At 47.4% G+C, this 15577-nt stretch overlaps 1 protein-coding gene across 1 annotated transcript in view; it reads right to left on the reverse strand.

Annotated features, from left to right (window-relative positions):
• Positions 1 to 15577, reverse strand: part of LOC111155916 (KIAA1211 like) — a 119023-nt gene that overhangs the window by 11865 nt on the left and 91581 nt on the right. Inside the window, exons 8-9 of the mRNA XM_022516388.1 lie at positions 12717 to 14382; positions 3331 to 3341 (exon numbers count right to left, since the gene is read on the reverse strand). Of these exons, the coding sequence (XP_022372096.1) occupies positions 3331 to 3341; positions 12717 to 14382 (1677 nt within the window). The remainder of the gene's footprint in view (positions 1 to 3330; positions 3342 to 12716; positions 14383 to 15577) is intronic.

Consider the following 15577-nt stretch of genomic DNA (forward strand, 5'->3'; position numbering starts at 1 on the left):
TCCTGGTATCATAGTCAGTCTCCACAGAGCATGTCACGCTTGCTCACTAACGTGGGGCACACTCGGTCAAACAATACTGCTAACTCTCAGGGTGTCACGGTTTTACAACTGATTAGGCCTAGGGAATGGGCCAGTGGAATCAGAAGGCTTCCCGGGTCACCTAGGTGGGCTCAGTGGGTTAAGTCTCTGCCTTCAGTTCAGGTCATGATCTCAGGATCCTGGGATCAAGCCCCGCATTAGGCTCTCTGCTCATCGGGGAGCCTGCTTCCCCCTCTCTTTGCCTGCCTCTCTGCTTACTTGTGATCTCTCTGTCAAATAAATAAATAAAATCCTAAAAAAAAAAAAAAAAAAAAGGCTTCCCAATGCCAGCATTCATGAGGGTCTGATAATATAGCATATTCCCCAGGGGGAAGTGGTCAGTCCTTGCCCAAGGGCAGGGGTGTACGCAGGCCTCCACAGTGGCAATTTATGTGAGTCTTTCCCCCAGTGGGGGCCTGAGGTCTGCTTTGCTTTTCTTCTTCTTGTTGCTATGGCACTAGTTACAACTGCTTTAGGGCTCTATTGCTCCCAGGTAAAAAATCTGTGAAAAAAAAACATTTAGAAACAAAAACCAATGCATGAATCCTATCTGGATTTGGATGTGTGAGGTCGGGAACCTGGTCACGTGCAGGCACATTTATTGGGGGCACCCCAGGCATCAGATGCTTTGCCAGGCCCTTTGCTTAAGGTACAGCTGCCCAGTGTGCAAGGGCAAGGTTGGCAGACATTCCCAAGCTGTCCAGTCCGATCCCCTCATCTCAAAGTGGAGACCCCAGAAGCCAGAGACAAAGCTCAAGGACAAAGAGCTGTGATGTACAAGCTTGGACTCAAAGTTCATTTGCTCACCTGTCGCTGTGCAATTAAAACAGCCTCTGAGCAGAAGGCAATAATTTTGAGCTACAGCAGATGAAGGGGAAGAAGTAGTGAAACTCTATTACATGGCACTCCCTTATAATTTAGCATGTCCACAAACAACCCACCTTGGATTCCTTGTGGCTCTCCGGGGACAGCTGGAATTCTCTAAGATCTGTCTCAAGTGGCCACTGGAGAACAAGTGATTAGTTTTAGGGATGGCCCTTGTCCACAGGGCTTAGATTTTCCTCCTTCTGTTATCCCTTGGCCCTCCCTCACTCGCCCTGGACAGGTAGGGAAATCTCTCCCCATCCAAGAAATGTTCACGGCTAAGGTTTATTCAGTCTTGATTTTCAGAGCAATATCATATTCCTAATGACCCTTGCAAGCCTTCTTGTTATGTAAGAACCTTTCCAAGCCCCATTTCAGAGACAGGAGCACAGAATCTCATAGAGTAAAAAGGACTTGTCCAAGATCATATGGCTGATACATAACAAAGCTGGGGCATGAACACAGGCTTTGTCTTTACTCTTCATTCACTATATCTCAGACCATCCCCTATTAAGGAGTATAAACCCCCCCTTTCCTATACATCATTCTCTCCCCATGATAAGTTATTCAATGAGTGGCAAACAATAGTTACTCAGCCTTGGCACTATCGAGACTTGGGGCTGGATGATTCTCTGGTATTGGGGGCTGTCCCATGCACTGCGATATGTTCAACCCCTCACACCAGACAATCAAGTAGTCTCCAGACACTGCCAAATGTCTGCAGGGGGACAACGTCGTCCCCAGTTGAGAACCACCACAGTACGGCATAAAGTGAAGATCACAGCTGCAGGGGAGGTTGACGTGGCACCAAACTCCCCTCCCCAGGTCACCCGCCTATGTTCCTTTGGGCAAATTCTTTTGCTACGTTCAGGCTTTCCCATTTATAAAATAGGAATGTTGTTGGAAATTAAAATGGAAAGCATATAATGATTTTTGGCACTTAGTGACTGCTTAATACACATTAACAATTACTGTCATTCTTTACCTGTATACGGAGTCTAAGCGGTGGGTAAATCCAGGGCAGACCCTGACTTTGGGAAGCTGATGTAGTGTGGGAGACGGACACACAGAGAAACAGGTGAAAGTATTATGGGAAGAGCACAACCCTTGCAGACTACTACTTGCCCCCAATCAGGGCCATCTAATGGAACTTTCTGCAGCGGTGGAAATGATCTCTGTGCTGCCGGCTAGTCACAAGATACGGGGCTGCTGAGTCCTTGAGATGCGGCCAGTGTGACTGAGGAACTGATTTTTCAAATTTAATTGCAATTCATTTAAGTTTACATTTAAACAGCCACATGTGGGGCGCCTGGCTGGCTCAAGTTGGTAAAGCATGTAACTGATCTTGGGTCCTGAGTTCGAGCCCCACGTTGAGTTTATTTATTTTTTATTTTTTTAATATATATATATTTTAAGTTTTATTTATTTATTTGACAGACAGATCACAAGCAGGCAGAGAAGCTGGCAGAGAGAGAGGAGGAAGCAGGCTCCCCGCCGAGCAGAGAGCCCGATGCGGGGCTCGATCCCAGAACCCCAGGACCATGACCCGAGCCGGAGGCAGAGGCTTCAACCCGCTGAGCCACCCAGGCGCCCCCCACGTTGAGTTTATTAAAACAAAAACAAAAACAAAAACAATACAAAAAACAGCCTCATGAAGCTAACGGTTCCATGTTGGATAACACAGATTTGGATCCTTGCTACTCAAATGTTGGTCTGTAGACCAGCAGTACTGTCCTCATCAGAATCAGAATCTTCATTTAAAGGAGATTCACAAACATTTCTAAGTTTGAGAAGCGCTGCCCTAGAATAGGCGTTCTTACCCCTGGCCTCACATCAGGATTACCTATAGGGCCTTTACCACTCCATTGTCTGGGCTCCCCCTGCATCCATCAACCTGAACCCGTGGAGGTGATGACCCCAATTTGTGGCGAGAACTGGGAACCAATGATCTCAATGCTGCTCCAAGTGTCTGGCCTGAGGGAGCCTTGGAGAGCCCACGATGCTTTCTGGATGATACAGAGGGCCTGACTGACCAGGTGGTCCAATTCTGGAATTGGGCTGATGCCCCTGTTCCAGGCGAATCCTGCCAGAAATCAGCCAGTGCCCCCTGCCTTGTATCTGGACATCCACTCCAAGGGCATCCCCGCTGGTGTCTCTGCAATCCTGGACTGGCCTCACCCCTCTGGCTTTTGGCACCCTCTGCCCGGGACACTTGCCCCCTCCTGTCATGAAGATGCTGCCTTCTCTCTTCAAGCCCACCTGTCTCCCACTGTACTGAGCCCTGGGCTAAGCGCACAGAGGGCTTCAGTTCCCACATGATGTTCACGGCTGCCCTGGAGAAAAGTGCTTCATGAACTTGAAAGTGGGACTTTAGTGCGGCAGATGGACAGTGGGGGGCACTGCCCCTCCACATCCTAGGGGCTGGGCTGCCAGGTTTTAGAGCAAAGGTTTTAGAGCATGGCATAACCCTGATGTCCTACAGTCCATCACACTGCCCCCAGATGGTTACCAGAAGATTCTGAGTATCTTCCTGGTATCCACATTAAGATGGCCAGGGCCTGCTGACCAAAGAGGACATTTTCATCCACTGGATTGAAAAAAAAAATGATAGACTGACAATACCTCATGCTGCTAACAGCGGGGAGAAACAGTCTCTATTGTGCTATATTCTGCACATACCTTCTCTTTGGGGTCTTGTATTCCCATGTTGGCACCTTCATTGGTTTAAACCGGGCAGAGAGAATCCCATTCCCACAACTGTTCTATGCAGCTCAGATGAGGATATTTTGGTACATCCTTAGGAAATCATTAATGTGCTGCTGGAAACTGCAGCACATTTTGTAGTTACAATGCTTTTGCTGTCCCATGTATTACTATTAGTAATAACTTCATTTTACAAAGGAGGAAATGAAGACTCAGAGGTTAAGAAAGTCACTTGCTCAGAATCCCACAGCCCCCAAAGCGGGGACCTTGGAGTAAAACCTCCATATCCACACTCTTCAATCTTACCACCCAGCCCCATGCCTTGCCCTTGCTGTCCTGCAAACCATGGCACTGTACACCACTGCAGGCCAGGAGACCCTTGGGCACAGATACTCCACAGAGAAAAACAAAACCATGGATGTGCTCAGGAGGCTAAAGATCAAGTTCAAGAATGCGGAGTGTGCTGGGGGCAAGCAGGGGTGTGTGCAGAGTCGGGAGGGTAGCTGGTGGCAGGGGTGGGGCTGGAGATGTCAGAGGAAGTGAAGGAGTTAGCAGGCAGACTTAGGAAGGCAGAAATGTTGACCTTGGCCAGAATCTACAAAGCCTTAAATGCCTTCCCCAGGCATCTAACTTTTATTCCCATATAAAGTGGGAAGGCACCGAGAGTGTTAAAGAGGAAAGCTCCATGGTTAGACCGACATCGGGAAAGAGAGAGTTGTAGGGAGGTGCTGCGGCGGGTTAAGTACCAGGAGGGCTGACTCGGGGGCAGGATAAAGGCACTCCACGTTAGCATGGCCAGGACCTGCTGACCAAAGAGGACATTTTCATCCAACGGATTGAAAAAAAAAAAAAAAAAAGTGACAGACTGACAACACCTCGTGCTGATGAGAGGGGGGAGAAAGTCTCTATTCTGTGCCAAGGGGTGTAAACTGGTACCACCTTAATGGGGGGGGCAATCTGAAGATGTCTGTTAAAACTGTGTATGCCCTTGAGTCAGAAAGCCCACTTTTAAGAATCTATCCTAGAGAAGCAAAAGTGTGACTCCATTGAGATAAAAAAGATAAGAATGTTTATTGCAGCAAAAGGAAAAAAATAAAACACCCCACAAAACTCAATGCACTCAGAATGCCCTTCAGTTCGGAATGGTTAAATAAAATACAGTATGTGTACTCCATAGCTCTTAAAGGGAATGAGATTCAGTCACTCATTCTGATCAGAAAAGAGGCCCATGTCTTATTGTGGAGTAAAAATACAAATTGTGAGCCAACATGTATAGCATTTTTGTGATTAAAAAAAAAGTTTCGTGTGCCTCTATATGTATGTTGATAATGATGTAGCACTGACTGCAACAGGCACAAGAAGGAGCTGGTGGTGATTCTTTCTGTGGGTGGGATTTCTGAGGTTCAGAGAGGGGTGGAGAAGAGAGGTGATGGTCACTTTTTTGTGCCATTTAAAAGATTATTTTAAAATTTACATAGAGTAAAACTCACCTTTTTTTGTTAAAGAGTTCTAGGAGTTTTAACACACTTAGACTCTTGTACAAAGTCACAAATAGGTTACAAAACAATGTCAACACCCCAGAGAGTTTTCTAATGCTAACCCCTTTGTAGGGACCTTACCTCTACCCCTAACCCCTGACATCTACTTGTCTGTTCTGTCTCTATGATTTTGCCTCATCCGGATGTCATACAAATCGACTGATACAATTTGTAATTTTTCATGACGGGTTCCTTTCACTTAGCATATGCATTTAAGATGTTATTGTGTGTACTGACAGTTCATTCTTTTTTATTGCTGAGTAATATTCTATTGTTTGGTTGACTGAAGGATATGTGGGGTGCATCCAGTTTTTGGTGATTATGAATAATGCTGCTATAAACATTCATGTGGCAGGCTTTTGTGCGCACCTAAGTTTTCATTTATCTGGGATACTTAGATGTGGAATTGCTAGGTCACAAGGTAAGTGTATTTTTAATTTTGTAAGCAGCTACCAAACTGTTTTCCAAAGTGACTGCACCATTTTGCATTTCCACGGGCAGTGTATGAGAGCTCCAGTTGCTCTGCATTCTCTCCAGCATCTGGTCATTCTAGCTTTTTTATTTCGGTCATTCTAATATGTAAGGATATCTCATTGTAGTCTTAACTGTTGTTCCTCTAATGGCTAATGATTTTGAACATCTTTTCATGTGATAATTTGCTGTTGGTATATTTCCATTGGTGAAATATCTGCTTCCAATTCTGCCCATTTTATAATTGTATTTTTTGGCTTTGTACTGTTGACTTTTGGGAATGCTTTGTATATTTTAGATACTAGTCCTTTACTGGATATGTGGTTTGCAGATATTTTCCCACATTTTGTAGCTTTTCTTTTTATCCTCTTAATGGGGTCTTTGGCAGAGCAAAAGTTTTTGGTTCTGGTGAAGTCCGATTTATCCATTTTTCCTCTTATGGATCATGTTTTGCTACCAAGTCTAAGAACTCTTTGCCTGGTCCTATGTTCCAAAGATTTTCTCCTAAAGTTCCTGAAAATTTTATAGTCTCACTTTATATTTAACTCATTGACCCCCTTTTGAGTTAATCATGGTACATGATGTGAGACTTAAGTCAAGGTTCCTATTTTTGCTTATGGATGTTCATATGTTCCAGAACCATTTGTTGAGAAGATGAAATAAACCTATGCAAATACAGCTTTTTTAAAACAAAGGCAAAAATAATTCGCCCGAGTTTCTTGGATCTGCAAATTCATGTTTTTCAAAAATTTAGGAAGTTTCAAGTCACTGTTCCTTCAGATATTTTTTTCTGCTCAAATCTTTATCTTCTCCTTTTGAACTTCTGTGATATGAATGCTAGACGTTTTAATATTGTTCCAAAGTCTCTGAGGCTTTTTTTTTTTTCTTTTCACACTCAAGCTAGATATTTCCTATTTATCTGTTTTAAAGTTCATGGGCTCATCTGTGATCCCTATTCTACTGGCTTCTTCTAATGACTCTTTTATTTTTGTTACTATGTTTTCCTTTTCTAAGATGCCTGTTTTTTAATAGCTTTTAATAGCTTCTACTTCTTTGCAGAGAATTTCTCTCTTTCCATTCATTTCAAGAGTGCTCACTCTTACTTCATAGAACATGGTATACTTCGTGCTTTCAAGTCTTTGTCTAACTTTAAGTCCAGTTTCTGCTGCTAAAACAGAACACAGCAAAGCTTTGAGCCTAAAAACAGATGGTTAATAATAAATTTCATATGGTGGCTCTTACTAGTATTCACAGAGAGCTTTATATTCAAGCATAAGAGGGCACAAAACAAGCAGTTCTTTTTTAAACCACAAAATCATGAGTTTTCTTTTTAAATGAACACAATTGTTAAAAATAAAACAAATAAAAAATAATGTGTCTAATAATGCTAACGTTTGGATCACTTCAAGGTTGGCATTTGCTGATCACTTTTTTCTATGTTCTCCTGATTTCTTTTGAATTTTGAATACCTCTGGTTTGTATACTAGATATTTTGAGTGTTATGTTGAGACCCAGTCCTGTTAAAATTCTCAAAGGTTTTGCTCTGCTGATTCTTGTGGGTCTCATGCAGGTGCAACATGGAGATGAGTCCTGGGCTTCATACACATAGGTAAAAGACCCTTTCTCAGGTGTCTCCTTTCTGTGATTTCCACCCCCAAAGTTCTCTGGCTGGAAACCAGGGTTTAGCCTCTATACTGCGGTGTGCTCTCATGACTGGGACTCCTCAGGGCAGAGTAGCCAGAGAAAGAAGCCTTTGGGACCGCCACCAGCACATCTGTCACTGTTGCCACTGCTGCAGAGGGGCTGTAGCTTTATGACTGGATCTCTACCAGGGAGCTTTCTGGAGAGCTAAAGGGCTCTGAGCCTTAGGTGCTGCTATGGGTGGAGGTAGCTGCCTTTCTGCTGAGTAGGGTTGGAAGAATTAAAAGAGCTCTGCCCTAAAAGATGCCATTGCCACAGCGACCAGGACGAGAGCTTCCAGTCTGCTGTGGCACTTGCCCAGTGCAGGGATGAGAAAACCCAAGGTGTTTCACCCTGCAGGGACTGCTTTCATATATAGGGGCTTGCTACTTAGCTGCTGGTGCTCATAGGGAGTAGGGCTAAGACCATCCGACAAACTCCGTCCTGTGGAGTTGGTGCTGGGCCTGGTGGCAGTTGGGAGCAGGAGGAGCAGGACTGGAGAATCACCAAGCTGGGGTCTGCTGATACCATGGTGGTAGGGCAGGGAGGTCTCCTGCAGGGACGTCTTCAGAGTCCTATCATTCTCTCTACCCAGCACACCCACTCTTACCCAGTTCCAGAATTCTGACATTCACTTCCTGCATTTTGTCCAGGGTTTTAAATTTTATCAGTGGGAGAGATAGGGTGGTTTACTCCATTTTGGTCAGAAATGCAAGTTCCTTTTTACGTAACTGTAGAAAAGCAGAATTACAAGGTGATTTTTCTTACAACTTTTAAGCCTTTCAGTATTTTCCATATTAAAATCTTTTTGATGGCTTGGAGATCTCTAGCTTATATGGATAGTTGAGGGAACGGAGAAGGAAAATGATCTGGGGTGGGGGAGGAGTGGATAAACTGAATTATGGATGTTGAGATGTCAAATCAGGTGTGCCCACAGATGGCCAGGGGCTGGATGCTATGGGTGAGGGAGTCAAGAGAAGAGAGAACTTGAGGAAACAGGTGGGAATCTGAGATGTACTCTGTTTCAGGGCACCAAGGAGAGGCTGGAGCACTGGGAGGCAACCAAGGATGAGAAAATATATGTGGTCTGAGGGGCACAGAAATGGTGGAGAAGCGGAGGCCCATAGTGTTGACCATACTTGCTTAGGAAGGGACCATGAAGGGAATGATAGACCAAAAAGAAAGGCAGGCATGAACAGAGTTGGTTTTCTTTAAGAATTCAAGATATATGAACACAGTTGACCCTTGAACAACAAAGGTGTGAAGTGCTAGGGTCCATTTATTCTTTTAATTTTTAAAAAAATTTTTAGTTTTTTTTAAAGATTTTATTTATTTGACAGAAAGACAGAGATAGTGAAAGAGAGAGAGAGTAGGAACAGAGAGGAGGGGGAGAAGCAGGCTCCCCATTGAGCAGGGAGCCCCACGTGGGGCTTAATCCCAGGACCCTGAGATCATGACCCAAGCCAAAGGCAGACACTTAACTGACTGAGCCACCCAGGTGCCTTAGGGTCCATTTATATGTGAATTTTTTCGATAAATATAGTACAGTACTATAAACATACTTTCTTTTATGATTTTCTTAATAATATATTTTTTTGTTAGCTTACTTAATAGTAAGAAGACAGTATACAATACCTGTAACATACAAAATAATATGTTAGTTGACTGTGTTATTGATAAAGGGTCAAGAGTAGGCTATTTGTAGTTAAATTTTGGGGATTATATGTGGATATTTTCACTGCATGGGGGGGCTGGTACTCTTAACCCCTGCACTGTTCAATGGTCAACTGTATTTTTTTAGCATAGTAACTCAAATGAACTTGAATTTGAGTTCCTGTCCTCCAGAAAATGCCCCCAGCAGCCAAAGACAAGATGGGCATCTATCTACACTCCCCTGTGGCATCCAGCAGCCACCTGCCTCCTCAGACCGGTAAGCTCCTTGAGGATGAGGTCCACATGTTTTTTCTGACTGCCTTTTGGGAGCCAGCACAGTACTATGTGTATGGCAGAAATACAAGACATATTTGTTGCAAGAATGAATGCATAATGAGTGACTACTACTAGAGTCTAGAGAAAGAGGTTCAGAGACCTGGGTGTGCCACTGTTATCACCAGCCCCATCTGGACATAATGAGCTTGGACTGGAGGCTCATTATCAAATGAGGCCCCTAGATGACAACGGCAATTTGTCCAACTATTCTCCAAAATATCCCACATGTGAGTGCAACTACATGAAATATAAATTACACACAGAGAGGGACGCCTGGGTGGCTCAGTGGGTTAAGCAGCTGCCTTCGGCTCAGGTCATGATCCCAGCGTCCTGGGATCGAGTCCCACATCGGGCTCCTTGCTCAGCAGGGAGCCTGCTTCTCCCGCTGCCTCTGCCTGCCATTCTGTCTGCCTGTGCTTGCTCTCTCTCCCTCTCTCTCTCTCTGACAAATAAATAAATAAAATCTTAAAAAAAAAAAAAATTACACAGAGAAAGAAGAACGACCCGAAAGAAAAGCCAGCAGGGATAACATCTAGAAAGCGGACTCCTAAGTGGCTGTTTTTTTCTATATACTTTCTGTATTTTACCATTTTTCCACACGAAAGTCTTGAATGTCTCTAACTCTTTTGCCTAACTCATCCTGTGCTCAGAAGGGTGCTTTCTGATCTGCCATTTAGACTCTGATATGGACTATCCTACCAGGAGGATGGTAATGTCCTGCACAGATGAATAAAGTTGGTAACCCTGGGCCATTCGCCTCCTATTAACGGTCTCCTTTGCATTGATGAGCACAAATATGGTACTGGCCTTGCAGTAACCACCCCAATGTGGCCCTGTGAAGTCCTGCACTTAGCAAAGCTGGGCTCCTCTGTTTACTCCAACAGCTGGGGAATCCTCCCTGCCTCCCCCACTGAAGGGTTCTTCCACGTCTCCAGAGAAAGAACACAGAGTGTGGATGAGAGGAGGAAGGATAAGCAGGGGTGCTGAGGACACAGTGCTTGGGTCCCTGAGGTAGAACTGTGCACCCATCTGGGACACCTCAGTAACCTAGCTTTAGGGTGTGTGCCCCTGAAAGGGGTGGCAGCCCATCTGGGAGCTCTGGGTAAAGTACCTGCTACCACAAGATAATAAACAGCAGTAATAAGGCCTCACTGGAAAACTGAATAATACTGTTATTAAAACTTTTATTACCTGTTTTATATGAATTTAATTGCCTCCGGCAGCTATATTTTGGGAGCAATGAGGATGACAGAAATAATAAGAATGAATTAAACCACAAGCAGATCCAGTATCTGGGGAAGATACAGAGCCCGCTTTCACTAACGGGATTGACAGCACCAACTCTGCAATTCTGCTCTGGTCTACATGAGGCAGCCCCAAGACCCCAAGGTCCCAGGCAGCAGTCACAGCCTTTCCTGATATTTGCCCCTCAAATACCAACCACACTTTGGGAGAGTTGAGGTCAAGCAAAATGAGAGTAATTCTTCCCTTCCTCTCTCTGCACTGAAATGAAAATCACTACCCCTGTCCTCAAGTAACCGGGATTCTTTCATTATGGATTTCATCTGGATCAGTTATTTCTGTGGCTTAGAGAATGTTAATAAATGGACAAGGCAATTCTTTTATGCTATACTTTTAAGTAAAGCTGTTAATATATACATTTTATAAATTAAAGAAAAAAAAATAAGGTCTTTATAGACCATTCCAGGCATTTGACAATAAACAATCCTAACTCTCACAGTCTGGGCTGAGGAAGTTATAAATTATTAATGTGTCAAGCACTGCCTTCTGAAGCTTCTTTTCCAGCTCTGACCATGAACCCAAGTACCCTGTATTTTAAGTTCCATTCAGGCAGCAAGCCCCTGAGACACATTTTCAATTCCAGGCCATGAAGGTGGACGGTGCTGATGTCAGGGTTTCATCTGCACAGAGCAAACCCCCTCCTCCCTTGATATTTCAATGGGTTTTTGAAACACTCGACAATAGCTTCAATAACCTCACCGGCAATTTGTGGAGTGGATCATCAGCTCCAGCTTGAACCTCTCCCAAAGCTCCCTCACTGATTATCCTAATGTAGTGGCGGTAGCAGCAGCAGCAGCAAAAAATCACCACTGAGCCAAGAGGCCTTGGATCAGGAAGGCTCTTGGAGGGTGTTTTCTCGGCACTTCTGCCTAGAGCTGTCACCTTCACAACTTAAAGCACTATATGTGTATATATGTAAATGTGTACACGTACGTACACACACACACACACACACACACACACACACACACACACTGCATTTTCACTCACTTCCCAGGAAGGAGGCAGAAAAGATAAGAATTTCTTTGAGCCTGTCTTTGCATTGCTTTCCGTGAGCTTATTTTCCCCTCATATGTGTGCACTTTCAGGGTGTGGGGTCCCCAGAAGAACGGGGTCCTACTTTGTCCCGCAATGTGGTGTTTCAGTGGAGTCCTAGACTTACAGTAGCCACTTAAAACATCCTGAAAGTTTTTTTTTTTTTCCCCAAATAAAATTTGCCATGGAAAACTTCTCCTCAAGGCCTTCATCACAAGCACATGTGACTCGTTTGCATAGTTTTGTTCCTGGCACACTGATTTCCATTAATAAAAGAACCCAGCAACGAAAGAGTCTTCAGCTCCACCACAAATACCCATTTCCAACAGATTGCTCGTTTCATCTCAAACACCAAAAATAAAAAGCGACAAATGTCAAAGACCTAGAAAGGTCATCTATTTTATCTCTGCTCATTTTAAAGAACAGTTGCTTTAGAAGATTTTTACATACTGCCCCAACCTTCACACCATCTCTTTTTTGGGACAGGAAGTTAACGCCCACCCCGAGGGGGCTCCCCTTTTACCAAAGGCTTGTGACTCCAATAAATGGGATGCTTCCCCCATGAGGCTGGGCCACGTGAGTCTGATTATTAAACAGGAGAAAAAAAAAATCCTCCTGGGGGCAGGGAAGGGGGCAGTAGGTCAGAAGGACACTAAGTGACAGAGAAGCCAGAAGCTTCATTTCTCACCAAGAAGTGGTATAGGCCCGGGGGTACCTCCATCTGTCAGAGTACCCATATCCCAGGATTCTGGAACTCACTGAGCTTCTGAGGGAAGAAATGTCAGAGGCATCTGAGCGATTCCCTGGAGGGCCCATCTCCTCTCAGGGAGTAGCTGCGAGATGTTTTTTCCATCTTTCTGACTTCTCTGAACTGCTGCAGAATCCCATTTGTTCTCCCCCCTCTTCAGTTTCTAACTCGACCAAACGTGTTAGTGGTACCATGAGGAATTCTGATTTTTCATCTCAGTTCCCCTGCCAGGTTTTCACCCCAAGCGCTGCCATACTCCGTGGACGTGGGATTTGCCCACGGCCCTGCCCCTACCCCACCGCGACTGCGGCTCTTACCAGCTGCCCTGTGCGTCGACCGCGTCTCGGCCATCCGGCTGTCCCGCCTGGAGTCCGGGGGCGGCACGACCTTCGCAAGCTCGCCGGAACCGGTGTCCGGGGGCGGCAGGGGGCGACTGTGTAGCAGTGGCTTCCTGGGCAGGGGAGGTTTGGCACTGAGCGGCTCCGAGGGCCGGGCCTTCCCCTTTCCCGGCTCGTGCGGGGACCGTGCCCCTCGAGGGGAGGGGGCCTTCGCGGCCGGACATTTCTCGTCTTTGGGGAGCAAAGCCAACCCCCCCTTTTCTAGCCGGATTTCAGCGCTGTATCTCTTTACCCCTCTGACTTCGACAGAGGACGCCTCCCGGTGCTTGAAGGACAGAGAGGTGGAGCGCAGCTTGACAGGAAAGGGGCCTCTGGCGTCGCCCGAGGGCGGCGCGCGGGCTGCCGGGCACGGGTCTCCAGGGGCATCTCGGGGGGTCCGGCCCGATCCGGCCGCCGTGTCCCCCGAGTCCCGAGAGGCGCCGCTGCCGCCCGTCGTCGCGGGTTTCCCGCCGTGGGGCTCCGGGGCCGGCCGCAGGTCGTCGAGCGCCGCCTCGCTCCTCCACACCAGGCTGCTCTTCAGAAGCGGCAGGCGGCCGGCCGAGGGGCCCGCGGGGCCGCCGCGCTCCAGCACGCGGGCGCCGCCTGATCGCGGCCACGCGCGGCCCGACGACACCGAGAACTTCACGGCCCGCAGCTCGCTGCCTCCCCGCTCCACCTTCCGCTCCGGCGCCAGTCTCTCGGGACCCCGCGGTGGGGACTCTGCGGGTTCGGCCCTGGGCTGCTCGGCGGGGGCGGCCTCTCCGTCCTGGGGACGCGGAGCGGTCTCCTCCGCGGGCGACTCGCAGGCGGGCGGCGCGCTGGGGCCCACGCTCACCGCCGGGGCCTTGTGCTTCAAGCAGCTCTTGGGGGCCGGCGGGCTTGGGGCGGGGGCCTCGGGAGATCCCTTCCCTGCTCCCTCGGTCTCGGGCTCGGGCTCGGTCTCGGTCTCGGGCTCGGGCTCCGGCACGGGCACGGGCCCGGGCCCGGGCACTTCCAGCGTCAGCTCCCCCTCCTTCTGGACACTTGGGTCTGGCCCCTCTGGACCAGCGGGAGTCTCCGAGGTGGTGGCAGCGTCAGTCTCGGGAGGTGTCGTGTCCTCCTCAGGGATACAGGGAGACAACCGAATCTCCACGTCTGCGGAAACGCAGACCACCTCCTCAGCGGGTTCCCTGGCTGGGGGACACGTGCTTTCCAGGGACACCTCGTCCCTCTTGTTTTCACTGTCGGGGTTATGGTGTGGGGAACTTTCCGGCAGAGAGAGAGACTCGGGGCAGGGGGCCGGGCCTGACAACACGGGCTCGGTGACCTCGGGGGTGGGCGGGCGGCTTGAGGGGTTATCCCCAAGAAAGCGCTCCTCCTCCTCCTCAGCGCTGGCACTGAGGGCTGGGCAGTGCTGCAGGCGCGCCCGCCTAGCGCGAGGCCCCCCAGGCTGCAGCATGGCGGCTGGCCCCCCGGGCTCTGGGCTTCTGTCCAGTACCGCATCCTGCTGTGCTGAACTGGGGCTCTCTTCTGTGTTGACTCTGGGTAATGACTTCTCCTCGTATTCCTCTTCTTCTGGGGTACAGGTCAGATCACTAAGGGATTCAGACTGTGCTCGCTTGCAGGAATAAAGAGGACAAAAGACAGCATTATTATGTCGAATATTAGGAAGCCTATGATCTTTCCATTTTGTACAAGATTTAATATGGTTTAAAGGAAGCAGTGTGTCTCTTAAGCTGGCACCTAAGCAGACATTCACACATGGTGTCTCTTCTTAATTCTTACCTTACCCATCTCTTTGGAAACTTGCCTTACAAGTTCAGCTTTCAGCAGAACAGTGGTGGCTATGCCCTGAAAGTAAATACTGCTTAAGACTCTAGTGACTGGGGGTGCCTGGGTGGCTCAGTGGGTTAAGCCTCTGCCTTTGGCTCAGATCATGATCTCAGAGTCCTGGGATAGAGCCCCACATCGGGCTCTCTGCTCAACAGAGAGCCTGCTACCCCCCCCCCCCGGTCTACTTGTGATCTCTCTGTCAAATAAATAAAATTAAATTAAAAAAAGATTCCAGTGACTGAACTACAAAACCAGCGGACACTGCTCTAAAAAATGAAGCAAAGGGGTTCAAATAAGCTGGGGTTCTGCCGTGCTTTGCACTCTACACCTATTATTTACTCTTGATTCATCCCAGTAAGGAAGGATTATTTCCCTTTTGCACTTGAAGAACTGGGAGCTCAGAGAGGGCCACACCTTGGTAAAGATTGAGCTTAAGTAGCTCAGCTGAAAAGCTGGTGCTCTCTCCATGACCCTGTGCTGCCAAGAGCTAGTTTCCCAGCTCAGAGCTCTCTCTCCAGGGATGGGCCCCATGGTGAAGGGAGACTGGTTTGCCTAAAGGATGATTCTTATCACCTCAAACACAGTCAAGGGCAAACCACATCTTGTAAGGTAACGTCCCAAACCATAGCTGATGGATAAAGTCCAAACTTTTCAGCTTAATTAAAAGTCCTATATTCTCTGGTCTTAAATTATTTCTCCCAATCCCTGCTCAGGTCAAGCTGGGCCCGCACTACTGAATATGCCAGCCTCTGGGCCAAGTGACTGGCCAGCTCCTCTGTCCCCACACCTCCAGGGTGTTCCGCCAGCAGGCCCCCAAGAACAGTCTCAGATTCCACTCCTATAGGAGGAAGTCTTGCCTCTTCCCTGCAGCTTACGGTGTCCCTCCTTTCCTGAAGCCCTATTGGCTTGACAATCAAACACTGCCTTGTATTTTTCTTCTGAAAAGTGTCTGGAATTTAAATTTAGTCCAACTTCCTCCT

The sequence above is a fragment of the Enhydra lutris genome, unplaced genomic scaffold (assembly GCF_002288905.1).
Source record: "Enhydra lutris kenyoni isolate GAN:26980312 unplaced genomic scaffold, ASM228890v2 scaffoldscaffold44, whole genome shotgun sequence".
NCBI classification, from domain to species: Eukaryota; Metazoa; Chordata; class Mammalia; order Carnivora; family Mustelidae; genus Enhydra; species Enhydra lutris.